The following is a 15,446-nucleotide window of genomic DNA, read 5'->3' as shown; positions in this document are numbered from 1 at the left end:
TCGCCTCATCCGAACTTAACATTCGAAAAGTTTTTAATGCCAGAATGAAGTCTCTAAGTTCATGTCTACGACAATACGGCATTAAGTATCGAGAGGTGTACAGCCTATAAAAACCACAAAAAAAGAAGAAATGTACCAGGCTTTGTTTACCACCCGCCATACAAGGGCAATCCAGCTTATCGAGATGCTTGTTACATCCCAGAGGAAAGTTTAACAGATTCACAATACTACCGTCCCGAAACCGGAACAGAAGGCTCCTGTTCCATCTACCTAATATAGTAAGCAGATATCTCTGTGGTGACACTGATGAGCCAACATTGGGGTCGAGATGGGTAGAGTACTTGATAACTGATGGCTTAAGATATTCAGATCTTGCCCGTTCCAGATCATAAAGGTTGTACAAGGCCCCATTAATTTTATTCTTATGGAAGTGGTCTATAGTGTTAGGAGAAGTAAATAAAGAGCCATACCCCACACTCGTCCAACTTTTCTCAACCGCATTCAACCATGGAATATGGTGGGACCTATCACTTTGTAGGCAGTCAGATAGTATACTGCGTGTTAGGGTGGCCGAAGGGTTCAGCCAGATTTTTAGCCAAAAAAGAGCTGGTCTTGAACGGATGAAGTCTTCTATGAAAGGGAAGTTAAGTTCTAGGTAATTTACCCAACAAACAAAGCTTTACTCAGAATGACTCGGAGATAGGTGCCTGAAAAGTCATTAATTAAAGAAAGAACTTTATGTCCTAAACTGTGATACTTCCTCACAGTCCCACATCATATGATAAAAATCTGCATGAAAGGATCTACAGCGTGCACAGAGGTCAGCGACCTCAGGATCTAGCCTGGCAATTCCAGCTAGAGCAAATAAGTTTGGTGCAAGAAAAAAAGAAAGAAAATGGACTACCTCTGCGAGGCCCGAAAATACAGCCCGATAGAGACCCGTTTCGAGGCCCCCTGAAAATAACTGCCGGTGCTCAGACCCGACCCACCTAAAGCCCTGGGTAGATGGAAGTGGTTGATGTAGGCCAGGCCTTGATCCTGCAGAGCTTTGTTGGCGTGTGTGAGAGCCTTGAACTGGCATCTCTTCTGGATGGGGAACCACTGGAGGTTTCTGAGGAGGGGTGGAGGGGGTGGAGGGGGGGGGGGGGTGATGTGGATCCATTTGAGGAGGTCCAGGATGATAATGTCGGGTTAGATTTGAGATCTGCAGTCTCATGGGCTTCACTGGGCTAACGGGGCCTAGTGGAAAGAATGCCAACTCTCTCTCTGGTGGCAGCATCGACAGTTTCCAAGAGTAAGGATTCCCCGAGGGCCTTGGGTTGGCGATGCTTGCGGTGGGTCTAAAGAGTGCTGTGACATCATTCACTGGATTCCCCCCTTAGAGCGTCTTCTGGCCAAAGCACATCGGCGCTTAGTAACCACCACGTCCCTTGCACTCCTGAGATGTAATCGTCCAATCTGTACCCCAGATCAAGCACAAGCCGGCAAGGGGCAGCCCCTTCCCATATGAGAGCTGGAACAGTCTGCCACCTGCCATGTGGAAGCAGACAACATGGCCGCCCGAGAGCTCCCTGTGCCCATAACTAGGTATGCCACGGGAACGGCCGCTCCCTATTAACACCGCATTTGGAACACACGGTGACCGGCCTTGGCTTTGACTCGCAATCAAAAACATCAGTTTTCAAACAAAGAAGGTTTTTATATGTTGCTGAGGGTCTTTTGCTTGGGTCTAGATGATAATAAAATGGCATGTATTTTATTTTCACTCATCTTCTCAAAACTCCCGTGTTTTTATTTTTATAACAACGCATGTTCTCGCGGGAGCAGCTTCTATGGGCTAAAGGAAAGCAGTTTCTACAGGCTGACCGTTTCCCATAAAGTAACAAGCCGCTTGCGATATGAAACTAAAGTTAGGCGTGCCAAGAACATGACTAGTGCCCTTACTTCCCAAACACATGCCGTAAGCTAGCTCACTCAGCTGAGCCCCAAAGATCACGTGCTGGCGGCTCAGACCCCACCAAGCCTGACTCACCATGGCATCCATCCTTCTGAGGTCGATAAATTGAGAGCTAGTTCGTGATGAAGCCAGAGAGGCAACTGCACTTTATAAATAGCACTTACGAGTGCTAGGAGGTATTCGGTATGCAGACGACTCCCAGATTCTGGTCTGACCGGATGGGCGCCTGCGCAGTGAACGGCACCCATCTTAAATTCGATGAAGTCCTGGAAACCTTGCCTTTGACACTGGGATTCCCCTTTAGAGCACAGCTCCCGGCCGAACCATCTGCGCGCTCTGTGAGGCAAAGATACCGCATGAGGTGGCTGCTTTGGAAGGGCCTGGGACGTATTCTTGCATTGCGAGGAAGTCGACTAGGCGTGGGGAACAGGAGAGACTCGAGCTTCATCATCAGCATGGGGGTGCAGAGCAGGTCTGAGGGCGGTGCGGGGGTACCCGACGGGCCAGCAGCTGCGCAGAATAGGTCTGAGGCTGGTGCGGGGTACCCCAAGAGGACCAGTAAGGTGCGCAGAGCAGGTCTGAGGCCGGTGCGGGGTACCCCAAGAGGACCAGTAAGGTGCGCAGAGCAGGTCTGAGGCCGGTGCGGGGTACCCCAGGAGGACCAGTAAGGTGCGCAGAGCAGGTCTGAGGCCGGTGCGGGGTACCCCAAGAGGACCAGTAAGGTGCGCAGAGCAGGTCTGAGGGCGGAAGCGGGGTACCCCAATAGGACCAGTAAGGTGCGCAGAGCAGGTCTGAGGCCGGTGCGGGGTACCCCAAGAGGACCAGTAAGGTGCGCAGAGCAGGTCTGAGGGCGGAAGCGGGGTACCCCAAGAGGACCAGTAAGGTGCGCAGAGCAGGTCTGAGGCCAGTGCGGGGTACCCCAAGAGGACCAGTAAGGTGCGCAGAGCAGGTCTGAGGGCGGAAGCGGGGTACCCCAAGAGGACCAGTAAGGTGCGCAGAGCAGGTCTGAGGGCGGAAGCGGGGTACCCCAAGAGGACCAGTAAGGTGCGCAGAGCAGTTCTGAGGCCGGTGCGGGGTACCCCAAGAGGACCAGTAAGGTGCGCAGAGCAGGTCTGAGGGCGGAAGCGGGGTACCCCAAGAGGACCAGTAAGGTGCGCAGAGCAGGTCTGAGGCCAGTGCGGGGTACCCCAAGAGGACCAGTAAGGTGCGCAGAGCAGGTCTGAGGGCGGAAGCGGGGTACCCCAAGAGGACCAGTAAGGTGCGCACAGCAGGTCTGAGGGCGGAAGCGGGGTACCCCAAGAGGACCAGTAAGGTGCGCACAGCAGGTCTGAGGCCAGTGCGGGGTACCCCAAGAGGACCAGTAAGCAGGTCTCACCCCACGCGTGTCAAGTAGCTTGCTTTCTAAGCATTAGGGAATGCTCGGCATGCATAAATGCAGAAAAAAGTAGTCTTGGGTTTTTCATTATATTGCAAAATATTAACGTAAAATGTGATTAATGACCAAGTATTTGTAAGGCTTGCCTCTCATAATTATGTTTTCTTTCGCAAATAAATCTGACAACGATTTTCACATATATGTATAATGTAGATTTGGGCTGCCTCTTCTGTTGGGCACCACTTCACTTCAACGAAGAATTTTACAGTCTGGCTGCTTCCAAAGTAATGTTTCCATCAGGAGTGTTGTACTAGTCTCTAACTCGGCACCAAAAACTGCTGTGTGGCGCACGCGCACTTCTGGAATTGAATTAACGGCTTACATATTTGTACAACAACATATAAGAAATACAGCGCTTAATTTGTTAAAAAAAACATGATAGTAATATAAAATAAAATAAAAGAAGGTCACCAAGCAAGTCTGCTCCTCGGACTCCACGCCCTGCCTCTTTGTTCCACGCTCTACACTTCCTATCTGCATCTCACTACTGCCCGCTCTCATTCATCCCCGCTTTCTCTTTTTCGCCCCATTTTCCTATCGTTTTCACCCTCCGTTCTCCTTTTCTTACTTTTTCTCTGGGTCAAAATGTCATCATGAAAATAATTGCAGGTCCCCAAAAAGTTCCTTTCATTACTGCACATATGCTATACAGCAACATACACTAAATGCATGCACACATACGTCCCTTAGTACACACGTACATTTATAAACGCGCGCCAGTAAAGTGCATTTATTATGTGAAGGTAATGGGTATCAGAGAAAATCCCAGCGCCCCTGTCCCAGAACAAGCTAATACATCTGATAGCCATCATAAAAAACATACGTACAAGATGGGGGGAGGGGGTGCTCAGACGCGTTATTTGTTTAACTCCATAATCATTCCCACGAATCAAGTTTCATCCTCCTCTTCTTTACTCTTTGTCAATTTCTAAATTGGGAGTTTTCTTGCACAAGCCCCTTCCTATGATGTATTCAGATATCACAGGTGCAGCCGCTCCTCGGGGTCACTGTTAAAGCCCTGATTCCCCTCAATGTCACCTCCATTCTATTCAACATGTCAGCGGGTTCGGTTATTCGATTCCCACGCCCTCTCCATTATTGTTCTGTGCAGCCTGAATCTCTTCTCGTTCAGTAAAGAGTTCATCTTTTTAGGTCTCGCCCTGGAATTCGCATCCGAAGGATGCGTCCAGGGTCGGAGACTTATAGCTGCCTGACACCGGGGAATGAGGGACACAAAACTGTGACGAGCGTGGATTGAGCTGCGTGCACGCGCGTCAACATTCACGCATGCGCACATCACAGCCGCGCACATCACAGTCACAGCCACACCTCCTCCCTCCCCCCCCCTTCGCCGCCGCCGCCGCACCTACACACACACACACAGAGCAGGCTGTTCACAACACATGCACACGCAGGCAGACACTAGCGCACACATACAGACACACACTACACCTCCCCAGGCGGCCCCCCCCCCCGCCCGCCGCCGCCGCCGCCCCCCAGCCGCCGCCGCCCCCGCCCCCCCAGCCGCCGCCGCCCACACACGAGAGTACACGCACAGACAATCCCCCCGCCCCGCCCCGCCTGCAAGCTCTCACTTACCGGCTCGGTGTGCAGGTTCCTGGGCCGTCTTTTGGCACGCCGCAGGGGTCTCCTCACCACTCGGGAGCCCCGTGTTGCCTCTGTTACCATGCAGTCTGCCCTCGCTCTTTCGCCCGGTCTCTCTGAAGCGCCCCGGGACTTCAGCGTGAAGCCTGCATGTTTCGGACGTCCTCCTCGGCAGTTACTTCCTGTTTCTTTGACGAGCCCCGCCCACGTCCAAACAAAGGCTGCCTGACTTCCAGAGTGCGCCCGCGATGAAGAGACGGCCATTTTGTCAGCACACAAGCACCTAGCACTGTGTTTATTTGCATACTGGACTGTCACTGTGCTTTCGGTAACGACGTACAGCTTCGGAGACTGCACACGTTGTAAGCATATTGTGGTGCACGTACAACAGACAGCTGAGTGCATAATCAATCTATGTGAGCAAAGAACATGTTTTCATAACCCTTGCTATCCTTTCCATTTAATTGTTTTGTTCCATTATTTGATTACATTTCCTGATATTTGACAAATGATTTCCGTGTACATGCAGAGGATTAAGCAATTGCAGTGAAAGGACACGCTTATGATGCTATCGCTAATTCTGTGGTTTTATGTATGTCCTGGTGAAATTTCTGTTACACAGTGTAATCTCAGTTAATTTCTGGCATTTGCTTTACATTTGTGATGAAATCATGGCAATTACGTGATTACACCGTGACCAGATCAAGTAAAGAAGCTTCTGTTCGGGTCAATATCCCATGGCATAAACACAGGAAACAAGGTTTGCAAAGAGAACGTGTGCAGATGCTGTTCGTGCACGCGTGATTTTGCGACTTTTTCTTAGTGCAAAATATGTCCTTGTATCCAAGAATGAATGCGAGGATGTACATGGCAAAACAGCTGCCAAATGCTGGACCGATGTTTTTTTGTTATTTCGTGTACTTATTGAAGAATTCCATGTATTTTTTGCAAAAGAATTTACGCAAATATCGCACACTCCTAATATTATATTACATTTCCTATTAATTATCACACACCATTTGCACACAATTGCTAAGGTTATTCTTTCTGAAGGATTTATCTTCATGTTGGGTTTTTTGTTTTCATTATGACGGAAATGAACCTCAACTACGCAGCTAGGGCATGTTTAAAAAAAAATTATTTCTGAATGCAGTGCACATTTTGTGCCTTGCTTCTCTTGGAGCGTGGGGACGCAGAGCCTACATGGAGTGGCTGTATAAAGGACATAGCACCACTTTTTATTGAATAGAAGGTCAATATTTTATTAAGCGTAACATGAGCATACGTGCATAGAGGATGGGCTGGTGGAAGGCTGGGAGAGAATTACAGGCAGTGATGCGGAGAATTTCCCCGTGTTCGTTGATTACAGTTTCCAAGCAGCTGTGAGCACCAAGAGATTACGGTGCGTCCGCTCTTGTTCCTTGAAGACTCTTACTCTAGCGCTCTCTAGTTTGCTGTCTTGCCTGTGGGCATTTGTCCCCAGCCAGATTGCATCTTTAATCTGTGTGGTTTCTGCATGTCGTAAACTCTATCCCAATATTAATAGCTTTTTCGTTTTTTTTTCCTTTCTAATTTACATGCGCTTAATTTATTTCATGCCAGCCTTTTAAATCAGAAACGCGCTCCGATTAAGGTCCATTGAGAGCTTTACATTACTGTTGCATGTGTGAGTGCAGAGTGCGTGCAGAGTGACAGTGAGTGCAGAGTGCGTGCAGAGTAACAGTGAGTGCAGAGTGAGTGCAGAGTGAGTGCAGAGTGACAGTGAGTGCGGAGTGACAGTGAGTGCGGAGTGACAGTGAGTGCAGAGTGACAGTGAGTGCAGAGTGACAGTGAGTGCAGAGTGACAGTGAGTGCAGAGTGCGTGCAGAAACAGTGAGTGCAGAGTGTGTGCAGAGTGCAGAGTGCGTGCAGAGTGACAGTGAGTGCAGAGTGACAGTGAGTGCAGAGTGACAGTGAGTGCAGAGTGACAGTGAGTGCAGAGTGACAGTGAGTGCAGAGTGCGTTCAGAAACAGTGAGTGCAGAGTGCGTGCAGAGTGACAGTGAGTGCAGAGTGCGTGCAGAGTGACAGTGAGTGCAGGGTGAGTGCAGAGTGCGTGCAGAGTGACAGTGAATGCAGAGTGAGTGCAGAGTGACAGTGAGTGCAGAGTGAGTGCAGTGACAGTGAGTGCAGAGTGACAGTGAGTGCAGAGTGACAGTGAGTGCAGAGTGACAGTGAGTGCAGAGTGACAGTGAGTGCAGAGTGCGTGCAGAAACAGTGAGTGCAGAGTGCGTGCAGAGTGACAGTGAGTGCAGGGTGCGTGCAGAGTGACAGTGAGTGCAGGGTGAGTGCAGAGTGACAGTGAGTGCAGAGTGACAGTGAGTGCAGAGTGACAGTGAGTGCAGAGTGACAGTGAGTGCAGAGTGCGTGCAGAAACAGTGAGTGCAGAGTGCGTGCAGAGTGACAGTGAGTGCAGAGTGCGTGCAGAGTGACAGTGAGTGCAGAGTGCGTGCAGAGTGACAGTGAGTGCAGAGTGCGTGCAGAGTGACAGTGAGTGCAGAGTGACAGTGAGTGCAGAGTGACAGTGCGTGCAGAGTGACAGTGAGTGCAGAGTGACAGTGAGTGCAGAGTGACAGTGAGTGCAGAGTGACAGTGAGTGCAGAGTGCGTGCAGAGTGACAGTGAGTGCAGAGTGCGTGCAGAGTGACAGTGAGTGCGGAGTGACAGTGCGTGCAGAGTGACAGTTAGTGCAGAGTGCGTGCAGAGTGACAGTGAGTGCGGAGTGACAGTGCGTGCAGAGTGACAGTGCGTGCAGAGTGACAGTGAGTGCAGAGTGACAGTGAGTGCAGAGTGCGTGCAGAGTGACAGTGAGTGCAGAGTGTGTGCAGAGTGACAGTGAGTGCAGAGTGCGTGCAGAGTGACAGTGAGTGCAGAGTGCGTGCAGAGTGACAGTGAGTGCAGAGTGAGTGCAGAGTGACAGTGAGTGCGGAGTGACAGTGAGTGCGGAGTGACAGTGAGTGCAGAGTGACAGTGAGTGCAGAGTGACAGTGAGTGCAGAGTGAGTGCAGAGTGAGTGCAGAGTGACAGTGAGTGCGGAGTGACAGTGAGTGCGGAGTGACAGTGAGTGCAGAGTGACAGTGAGTGCAGAGTGACAGTGAGTGCAGAGTGACAGTGAGTGCAGAGTGACAGTGAGTGCAGAGTGACAGTGAGTGCAGAGTGCGTGCATAAACAGTGAGTGCAGAGTGCGTGCAGAGTGCAGAGTGCGTGCAGAGTGACAGTGAGTGCAGAGTGACAGTGAGTGCAGAGTGCGTGCAGTGACAGTGAGTGCAGAGTGCGTGCAGAGTGACAGTGAGTGCAGAGTGCGTGCAGAGTGACAGTGAGTGCAGAGTGACAGTGAGTGCAGAGTGACAGTGAGTACAGTCACTCAGCACCACCACATTATCACTCAGAACCACCACAGCACCACTCAGAACCACCACAGCACCACTCAGCACCACCACAGCATCACTCAGCACCACCACAGCACCACCACAGCACCACCATAGCACCACTCAGCACCACCACAGCATCACTCAGCATCACCACAGCCCCATTCAGCACCACCACAGCCCCATTCAGCAGCACCACAGCATCACTCAGCACCACCACAGCACAAATATGTTCTCTCAATGTTTCAAGCTTTATTACAAATGTCACAAAAAGATGTTAATATTTCACTTCTGTTCTTGGATTTCGTTACAATAAAATACACTGAACATAATCTTCACAAAAGTTATTTACAAAAGTTTAAGCTATTGCCATTATAAATTACAATCACTTTTATTAAGTATTAAAAAAAATTAAAAGCCATTGTTATTTGTAATATCAATACATCTAAGTCACGTAAATACAAATGTTGCATTACAAATGCTATAGGTGTCACATTTGCGAAAGTTATAACTATTGGCATTGTAAATGACAAAGCTATTAATTTAGCTATTTTCAAAACCAACACATAAATGAACATTTGGTGAATTACCATTAAAATATTTGACTTTTTTACTAAGATATTATTGTACTCTTTTATGCAAACAAAATTTAGATACTGCATAAATAACTTTAATAAAACATATTTTATATATAGCTTTTTATGTAAAAAAATAACTATAGCACAAAGCAAAAAACAATTGCCATTTACAATGCTAATAGCTCAAACTTAAATAATGCGAGACCTATTGCATTGCAAATGCTTGTTTTTAAATACTCTTATCTTTGGTAGTCAAATCTCCTTTCGGGTGGTTCCTTTGAACCTTGAGGTGGTTGCATGGTGCAAAACGTAGTTAGGTGGTGCTTCACATCCCCATTCTCTGAGTGATTACTAATAATTCTCGGTCCATGAACCTCGAAACGAGTGCCTGCCATCACTAAACAGCGCAGGACCCAATGGGAGTTTACACTGATCAGAGACGGTTTAAGGCATGGGCAAAGTGGGCTTTGGCCGAGAGCCCAAGCCTTTGGGGGAGCCTGATAGAGCCGGCTTTGTAATACGGAGAGAGTCTTGCTCCGATGACCTTAAAAACATTCTTAAATAGACTGCTTTACATACCGTTTTCATACAACATCCATTAAAAAAGTTTTATTTAGACCAAAACAGGACCTCACCTATGAGGAATGGGAAGGTGTCACAGAGATTAATATTAGTGAGCAGCTGCTGTATTTCAAAATTGAAAACACACGTCACTATCCCAGGATATTAGATGTCAATTCATTTAGAATTTGGACGAGTTTGCCTGTGCACTGTCAGTGACCTGACCACAGAGCCCATCAAGGAGCTGAAACTGGATCATACATCCAAAGTTGTTCCGAACAGGGGCCACTAAAATCCGTATGACACAGGGCCCCCAAAATCCTTAAAATACCCCTGACACTAATCAATCCTACTCCTACAGAGAAAATGGTTCATCTGGGAAGAGGCGCGGGGCTTTGACCTTGAATGCGTCCTTGCCACCAGTAAAGCGCCCGCCCCTTTAGTCTCCACGCAGTAATGCCGCACGCTGATGCCAGATGAAACAATCACCCACATACATGTATGACCATGTGCTCAGCTCGTGTGTGAGGGGTGGCGTGGGCACGCTCGGAGGTGGTGTGTAAAGTAATCGGTGTTTTTTTTCTCTTCCAGGGAAGTCGTGGAAGGCGCTGTCCCCGCTCCAGAAGCGGCCTTATGTGGAGGAGGCGGAACGGCTCCGGGTGCAGCACATGCAAGATTACCCCAACTACAAGTACCGGCCCCGGCGGAAGAAGCAGGTCAAGCGCCTCTGCAAGCGGGTGGAGCCCGGCTTCGTGCTGGCCAGCATGCCTGCCTCCCACGACCAGAACCACCTGTCCGAGGGCCGGGGCTGCAGCAAGGACAAGCGGGGGGCCTTCGCCGCGCAGCGGGACTACCGAGACCCCCAGGCCGGAGGGAGCGCGGCCCTGGACTCCTATCCCTACGGGCTGCCCACCCCGCCCGAGCTGTCCCCGCTGGAGACGGAGCAGAGCTTCTACCAGTCCCAGTGCCAGGAGGAGCAGATGAGCGGGGCCTACACTCCCGAGTATGCCATGCACCGCGGGCACATGGGACACATGCCCCAGGCCTCGCTCCTGCCCCCGCCCTACTACAGCCAGGGCTTCCCTGGCATGCACCCCGGCATGCACGCCCCCCTGGGCCAGCTCTCGCCTCCCCCGGACCACCAGCACTACGAAGCCATGGAGCAGCTGAGCCACGCCGAGCTCCTGGAGATGGACAGGAACGAGTTTGACCAGTACCTGAACTCGGCTGGACACCAGCCCCACGAGCTGGAGCAGGCAGGGGCCGTGGCCATCGGTGCACACCACCACCACCAGCTCCAGCAGGACTCCAGGCCCCACGAGGCCAGTCTCATCTCTGTGCTAGCGGACGCCACTGCGGCCTACTACAACAGCTACAGCGTGTCATAGGCAGAGGCCAGCCACGCCCCCAGGGACAGGCACTCAGCAGTATTATGGGCACCTAGGACCATGCCCGGCCCTGTACACGGCTGGGAATGGGTCAGATGCAGCCCTCGCATCATGAGACATCTTTCTAGCAGACACGATGGCCACCTCCCCTGAGCCTGTCACTCCTCAGACAGCTGCTGCCTCGTCTTAACTCAGAGCAGACGGCGGCACACGGGACTCAAACAAACACAGAACTGAGCAACTTCTAGTAGCTGCAATTTAAGAACCAGGGCACACAACATATTTGGCCAGCTGTCAAGTGTTCCAAAAGGAGTGCCGTCTGCGGAGGGATATCCTGCTGAAGACTTGAGCAGGACTGTGTGTGGCAGGGAGACTGTCTCTTGTAATCATACATTGTACTCGGATACATGCACAAGTACAAGCATCCATGGGCTATCAGGCAAAAACAGGAAACACAAACATGCACAACAAAAGACACACAGGCACGAACAGAGCCACAGACAAACACACTAACCTCTTCAAACGCACAAACCCAACCACAGACACTCCAACACACACAACCACAAACACCCAAACACAGCATCCAACCACAGACACTCAAACACACACACCTAACCAGACACTCAAACACACACACACCCAACCACAGGCACTCAAACACATACACCTAACCACAAACACCCAAACACAGCACCCAACCACAGACACCAAAACACAGCACCCAACCACAGACACTTAAACACAGCAGGACACAAAGAAGGGGTAGAACGGACTGTTATTTAACCAGGTCCAGCATACATGTCCGGATTAACAATAGAACAAAACCAGTATGCAGTTCCTAACAGTGGGTGCAGGATTTTTTAAAAAGTGTTTGATGCGAATGCTCAAGGGGATCCGCAGAGTCAAAATGGTATGGAGAGGGCACCTCTCCGGAAAGAGACCCTCACACACCTAGCCAGATAGGTGTCTTGCTTCATCTTCGGGTCTGCTCCTTATCGGGTCAGCAGTGCAATACCCGATCAGGCACCCGTGATGGGGCCTACTTGGCAGAGATCTTTTTTTCCTTTATGCCGGTGGGTGAGGTGCGTTTGAGGGCCCTAGGAGAGTGTAGGTGTGAGTGGAGTGTGAGTGAGGTGTAGTAAAATAGGACAGGAGGTCCACTCAGAACAATTTTAATGGCTGTGGCCCTAATCCTAGTTAAAAATACAATAAGACGCGTATCTTCACCCTAAGGATGTGGAGTCTACGTGCTTGTGAAATGAGGTCAACATGTTTCTCGCCTTTCAACCTATTGGATGGCGATTCGTCAGGACCAGAAAAATCTACCTACACTTTTTGGTAGTGGTCAAATGGGAGTTTTAGAGTGTAAGTGACCTCAAATACAGCACCCTAAAAAGTGTTACCTAGTAGATCATATAAACACAACCCTCATGGGGTCAAAACTATACATCAACAGTACCGGCTCGTGTAGACACTCAATAGTAGAGTCCTGGTGCTGTGCTCAGCCCAGGGTGAGGATCCTACCCCCACGAAGTCGGTCCGGGTAGAGGGAGTGCGCTCCCGGTGCCTTCATTAAGTATCCAAACAACTCAAACATAGCACCCAACCACAGACACTCAAACAAACACACCTAACCAGACACACCCAACCACAGACACCTAACCAGACACTCACACACACCCACCCACAGACACTCAAACACACACACAACTAACCACAAACACCCAAACACAGCATCCAACCACAGACACTCAAACACACACCCAAACACACACTCAAAGACACGCACCCAACTACAGACAACTCAACATACCCACCCAAACACACAATCCAAACACAAACACTCGTTTACAGACACATATAAACCACAGTTCTATAAGCTCACTCAGTAAAACAAATAACTATTTCCTCAAAACGCATTCCTTTCTCAAAAGAAAACTACGCGTTCCGATATGCAAGCCAGCCCTTCCTTCACAGACCGCTATCAGGGCAGGTATTTACTGTGCACTGAGAATGAAAAATGAACTTCTGAAACTCTAGAACTACGGAGCCTCCAACCACTGACAGAGGCCGGCCACGGATCGGAACACCGAATTACTCAGTGTATTCCTTCCGGGTCAGTGTATGACCGCTTGTCACACAGTTGGACGAGTTTTCACTTTGTATTAATAAGGATGAAGCCTTATTTGATTCTCGGCCATGATTAGCCAGAGAGCTGTTGTGTCACCATCGGTAATGATTCGATCGGGACAGTAATCACTGGAAGCCTGAACAAGTATCATTCATGATAATAATAATGAGAAATACATCTTTAACAGTATCCTTTTCTTGCAGGTTTCTGGGGAAATCCCCCTACATTAAATCCTCTTACCCTTTTTGAGCATTTCGAAAGGCTGTAAATATGAGTTTGCATAAAATATTTAATTTAAATAAATATGTTTTTTAATAAGTTTGGCAGTTTGTGTTTCTTTGCAGACCCGAGGAAGCCCTTGAAATGTCAGGCCGCTCTGACTAAAATACCAACGGATGGCTCAGGGGCCTCCTGATCTCTCTGCCCCCCTGCAGAGTTTACCTATCAGCCAAAGAGCTGTGTACTCTATTTTTAAAAAACTCAAGTCCTTTTGTCCTGCAGGCCAGATCATTTGGTAACAAACTGTATTTCTATTAAGTGGAAAAGTTTGGGAATTTTCTGCTAATCTGCTCGTTATTACTGCTGAGACACACAGGGGCACATTTACAAGAAACTGGTGCGTGCGGTGTTCTGCCAAAATTGGCAACGCCACACTGGCGCTAAAAAAGCTGCCTAGCACCAGCGCAGGCACCGTAGCATCATTTTGCCATGGTGCCTGCGCTACAGGGGCAATTGTGTATGTGCAGGAAGGGACACCTTCCTGCACATAAACAATCTTTACAGGCGATTTGCTCTATCTATATGTGCTGCAGAATGCAGCACTCGTGGAAAGAGCAAAATACGAGGAGAAATAAAAGATTTCTCCTCGTATCGCCTGTTTAAGACCAGGTATTCCCTGGTGGTATTTTCAGCGCTTGTTAAGTTGTTAATATGGGGCAGCATCAAAAAGCAATAGGTGGTGCGGTGGAATGCCCAGTGCAACCCCCACTGAACGCCTCTTTCACACAAAATGCTGCGTGAGTAGGAGTATTATGTACAAGGCTGCGTTAGGCCATGCTAAGTAGCTTAACACTGCATTGTAAATAAGGCGAAGGTGTTACCACCAGAAATTTAGAAAAAGTAACGTTCTGGTGGAGTTAACTCCTTGTAAATATGGCCCGCATTTCATACCTCCCCCTTCTCCTCCATTCCATTCTCCCTACCTGCTCTCCCAGGCACAGGTTGTGGATCACAAAACTGAAAACACATCTCCTCCAGGAGCACTGATTTGCTGGGCACTTACTAGGCTGGGCCTGCAGTGGAGCCTAAGAGGCTGAGAAGGTCACATGACCTCACTGCCAGCCTTTACTAGCCCTCCTCCCAGAACGTCTCAGCCCGGCATTGAGACTAAGGGCAGAGGGGACAAAGACTGTTTTACCTGTTTGGCATGGTTCTAGAAATGCTGTCATTTTTCAATCTATATTTGCCAGGAAAAAATCCATATTAACAGCCATTCATACAAACTCACAACAAAGACACACCTTTCCCTCCCAGCAAAATAGTAAATCCACCCACTCACCAAACTCTATCAAGCTCTACAAAGCACTTGTACATACCCTTCCACCTCAACATCAACACTAGGGCCCCTTCACTCCTACACAAGCTACAACTCTCTGCTGAACTATAATATAAAAACATATATTGACAATACACCACTAACGCATACTCAACATATCCATAATCCCTTCAAACTCACACAACATCTCCTTTTTCTTCATAAATCCTTCTACTATACTTTGCCTATTCAATTGCCCATGCTAAACACTCTCAACCCATTATTCAACTCTCTGTCACACCATACCCCTCCTTTTCACCCTAAGCTAATGACAACACTCTTTCTACACTCTCCCAAACACGAAGACTAATTATTCCCCCTCCTCCTTTATCACCACTCATACTCCACAAAGACTCTCTCCTAACACCCAATGTCACCCCACCTCTTCTTCGACATGGACACCTTCCCAATCCTTAACATTCACATTCTATACGTCAAATCACTACATCAATATCAGATATTACTTCCCTACCAAAAGCAAACATCCCACAATCATCTTAAAAAATAATCACACAACTAAAAACTTTCATCCATCCTACAATACCAGTAAAAATCCAATTTGCTAATCATGCCAACTCAAATCACACCCATTTTAACCCAACCCTACCACAGTTTCCAAGCAATAGAGACCAATGGCCCACTCCACAAATACACAACTCTCACTCACCCGCCTATCATCCATTGCAGAATTCAGAGCCATAAAACTTGATCCCCATGCTCCACCACCACCACCACCCTCACCCATACACCTTCCACCATAAACATACATAGAAGAAAGACATTCGACATCAT

The 15,446-nt window shown here is 48.9% G+C and overlaps 1 protein-coding gene across 1 annotated transcript in view; it reads left to right on the top strand.

The window, feature by feature from the left end:
- The window catches only part of SOX7 (SRY-box transcription factor 7), a 36,010-nt gene extending 22,677 nt beyond the window's left edge, over positions 1-13,333 (top strand). The window contains exon 2 of the mRNA XM_086926180.1: positions 10,133-13,333. Coding sequence (XP_086782306.1) covers positions 10,133-10,929 — 797 coding nt within the window. The 3' untranslated portion in view covers positions 10,930-13,333. The remainder of the gene's footprint in view (positions 1-10,132) is intronic.
- The last annotated feature ends 2,113 nt before the right edge of the window (positions 13,334-15,446 follow it).

The sequence above is a fragment of the Lissotriton vulgaris genome, chromosome 6, assembly GCF_964263255.1.
Source record: "Lissotriton vulgaris chromosome 6, aLisVul1.2, whole genome shotgun sequence".
Taxonomy (NCBI): Eukaryota; Metazoa; Chordata; class Amphibia; order Caudata; family Salamandridae; genus Lissotriton; species Lissotriton vulgaris.
This window is presented reverse-complemented; position numbering and strand designations above follow the sequence as displayed.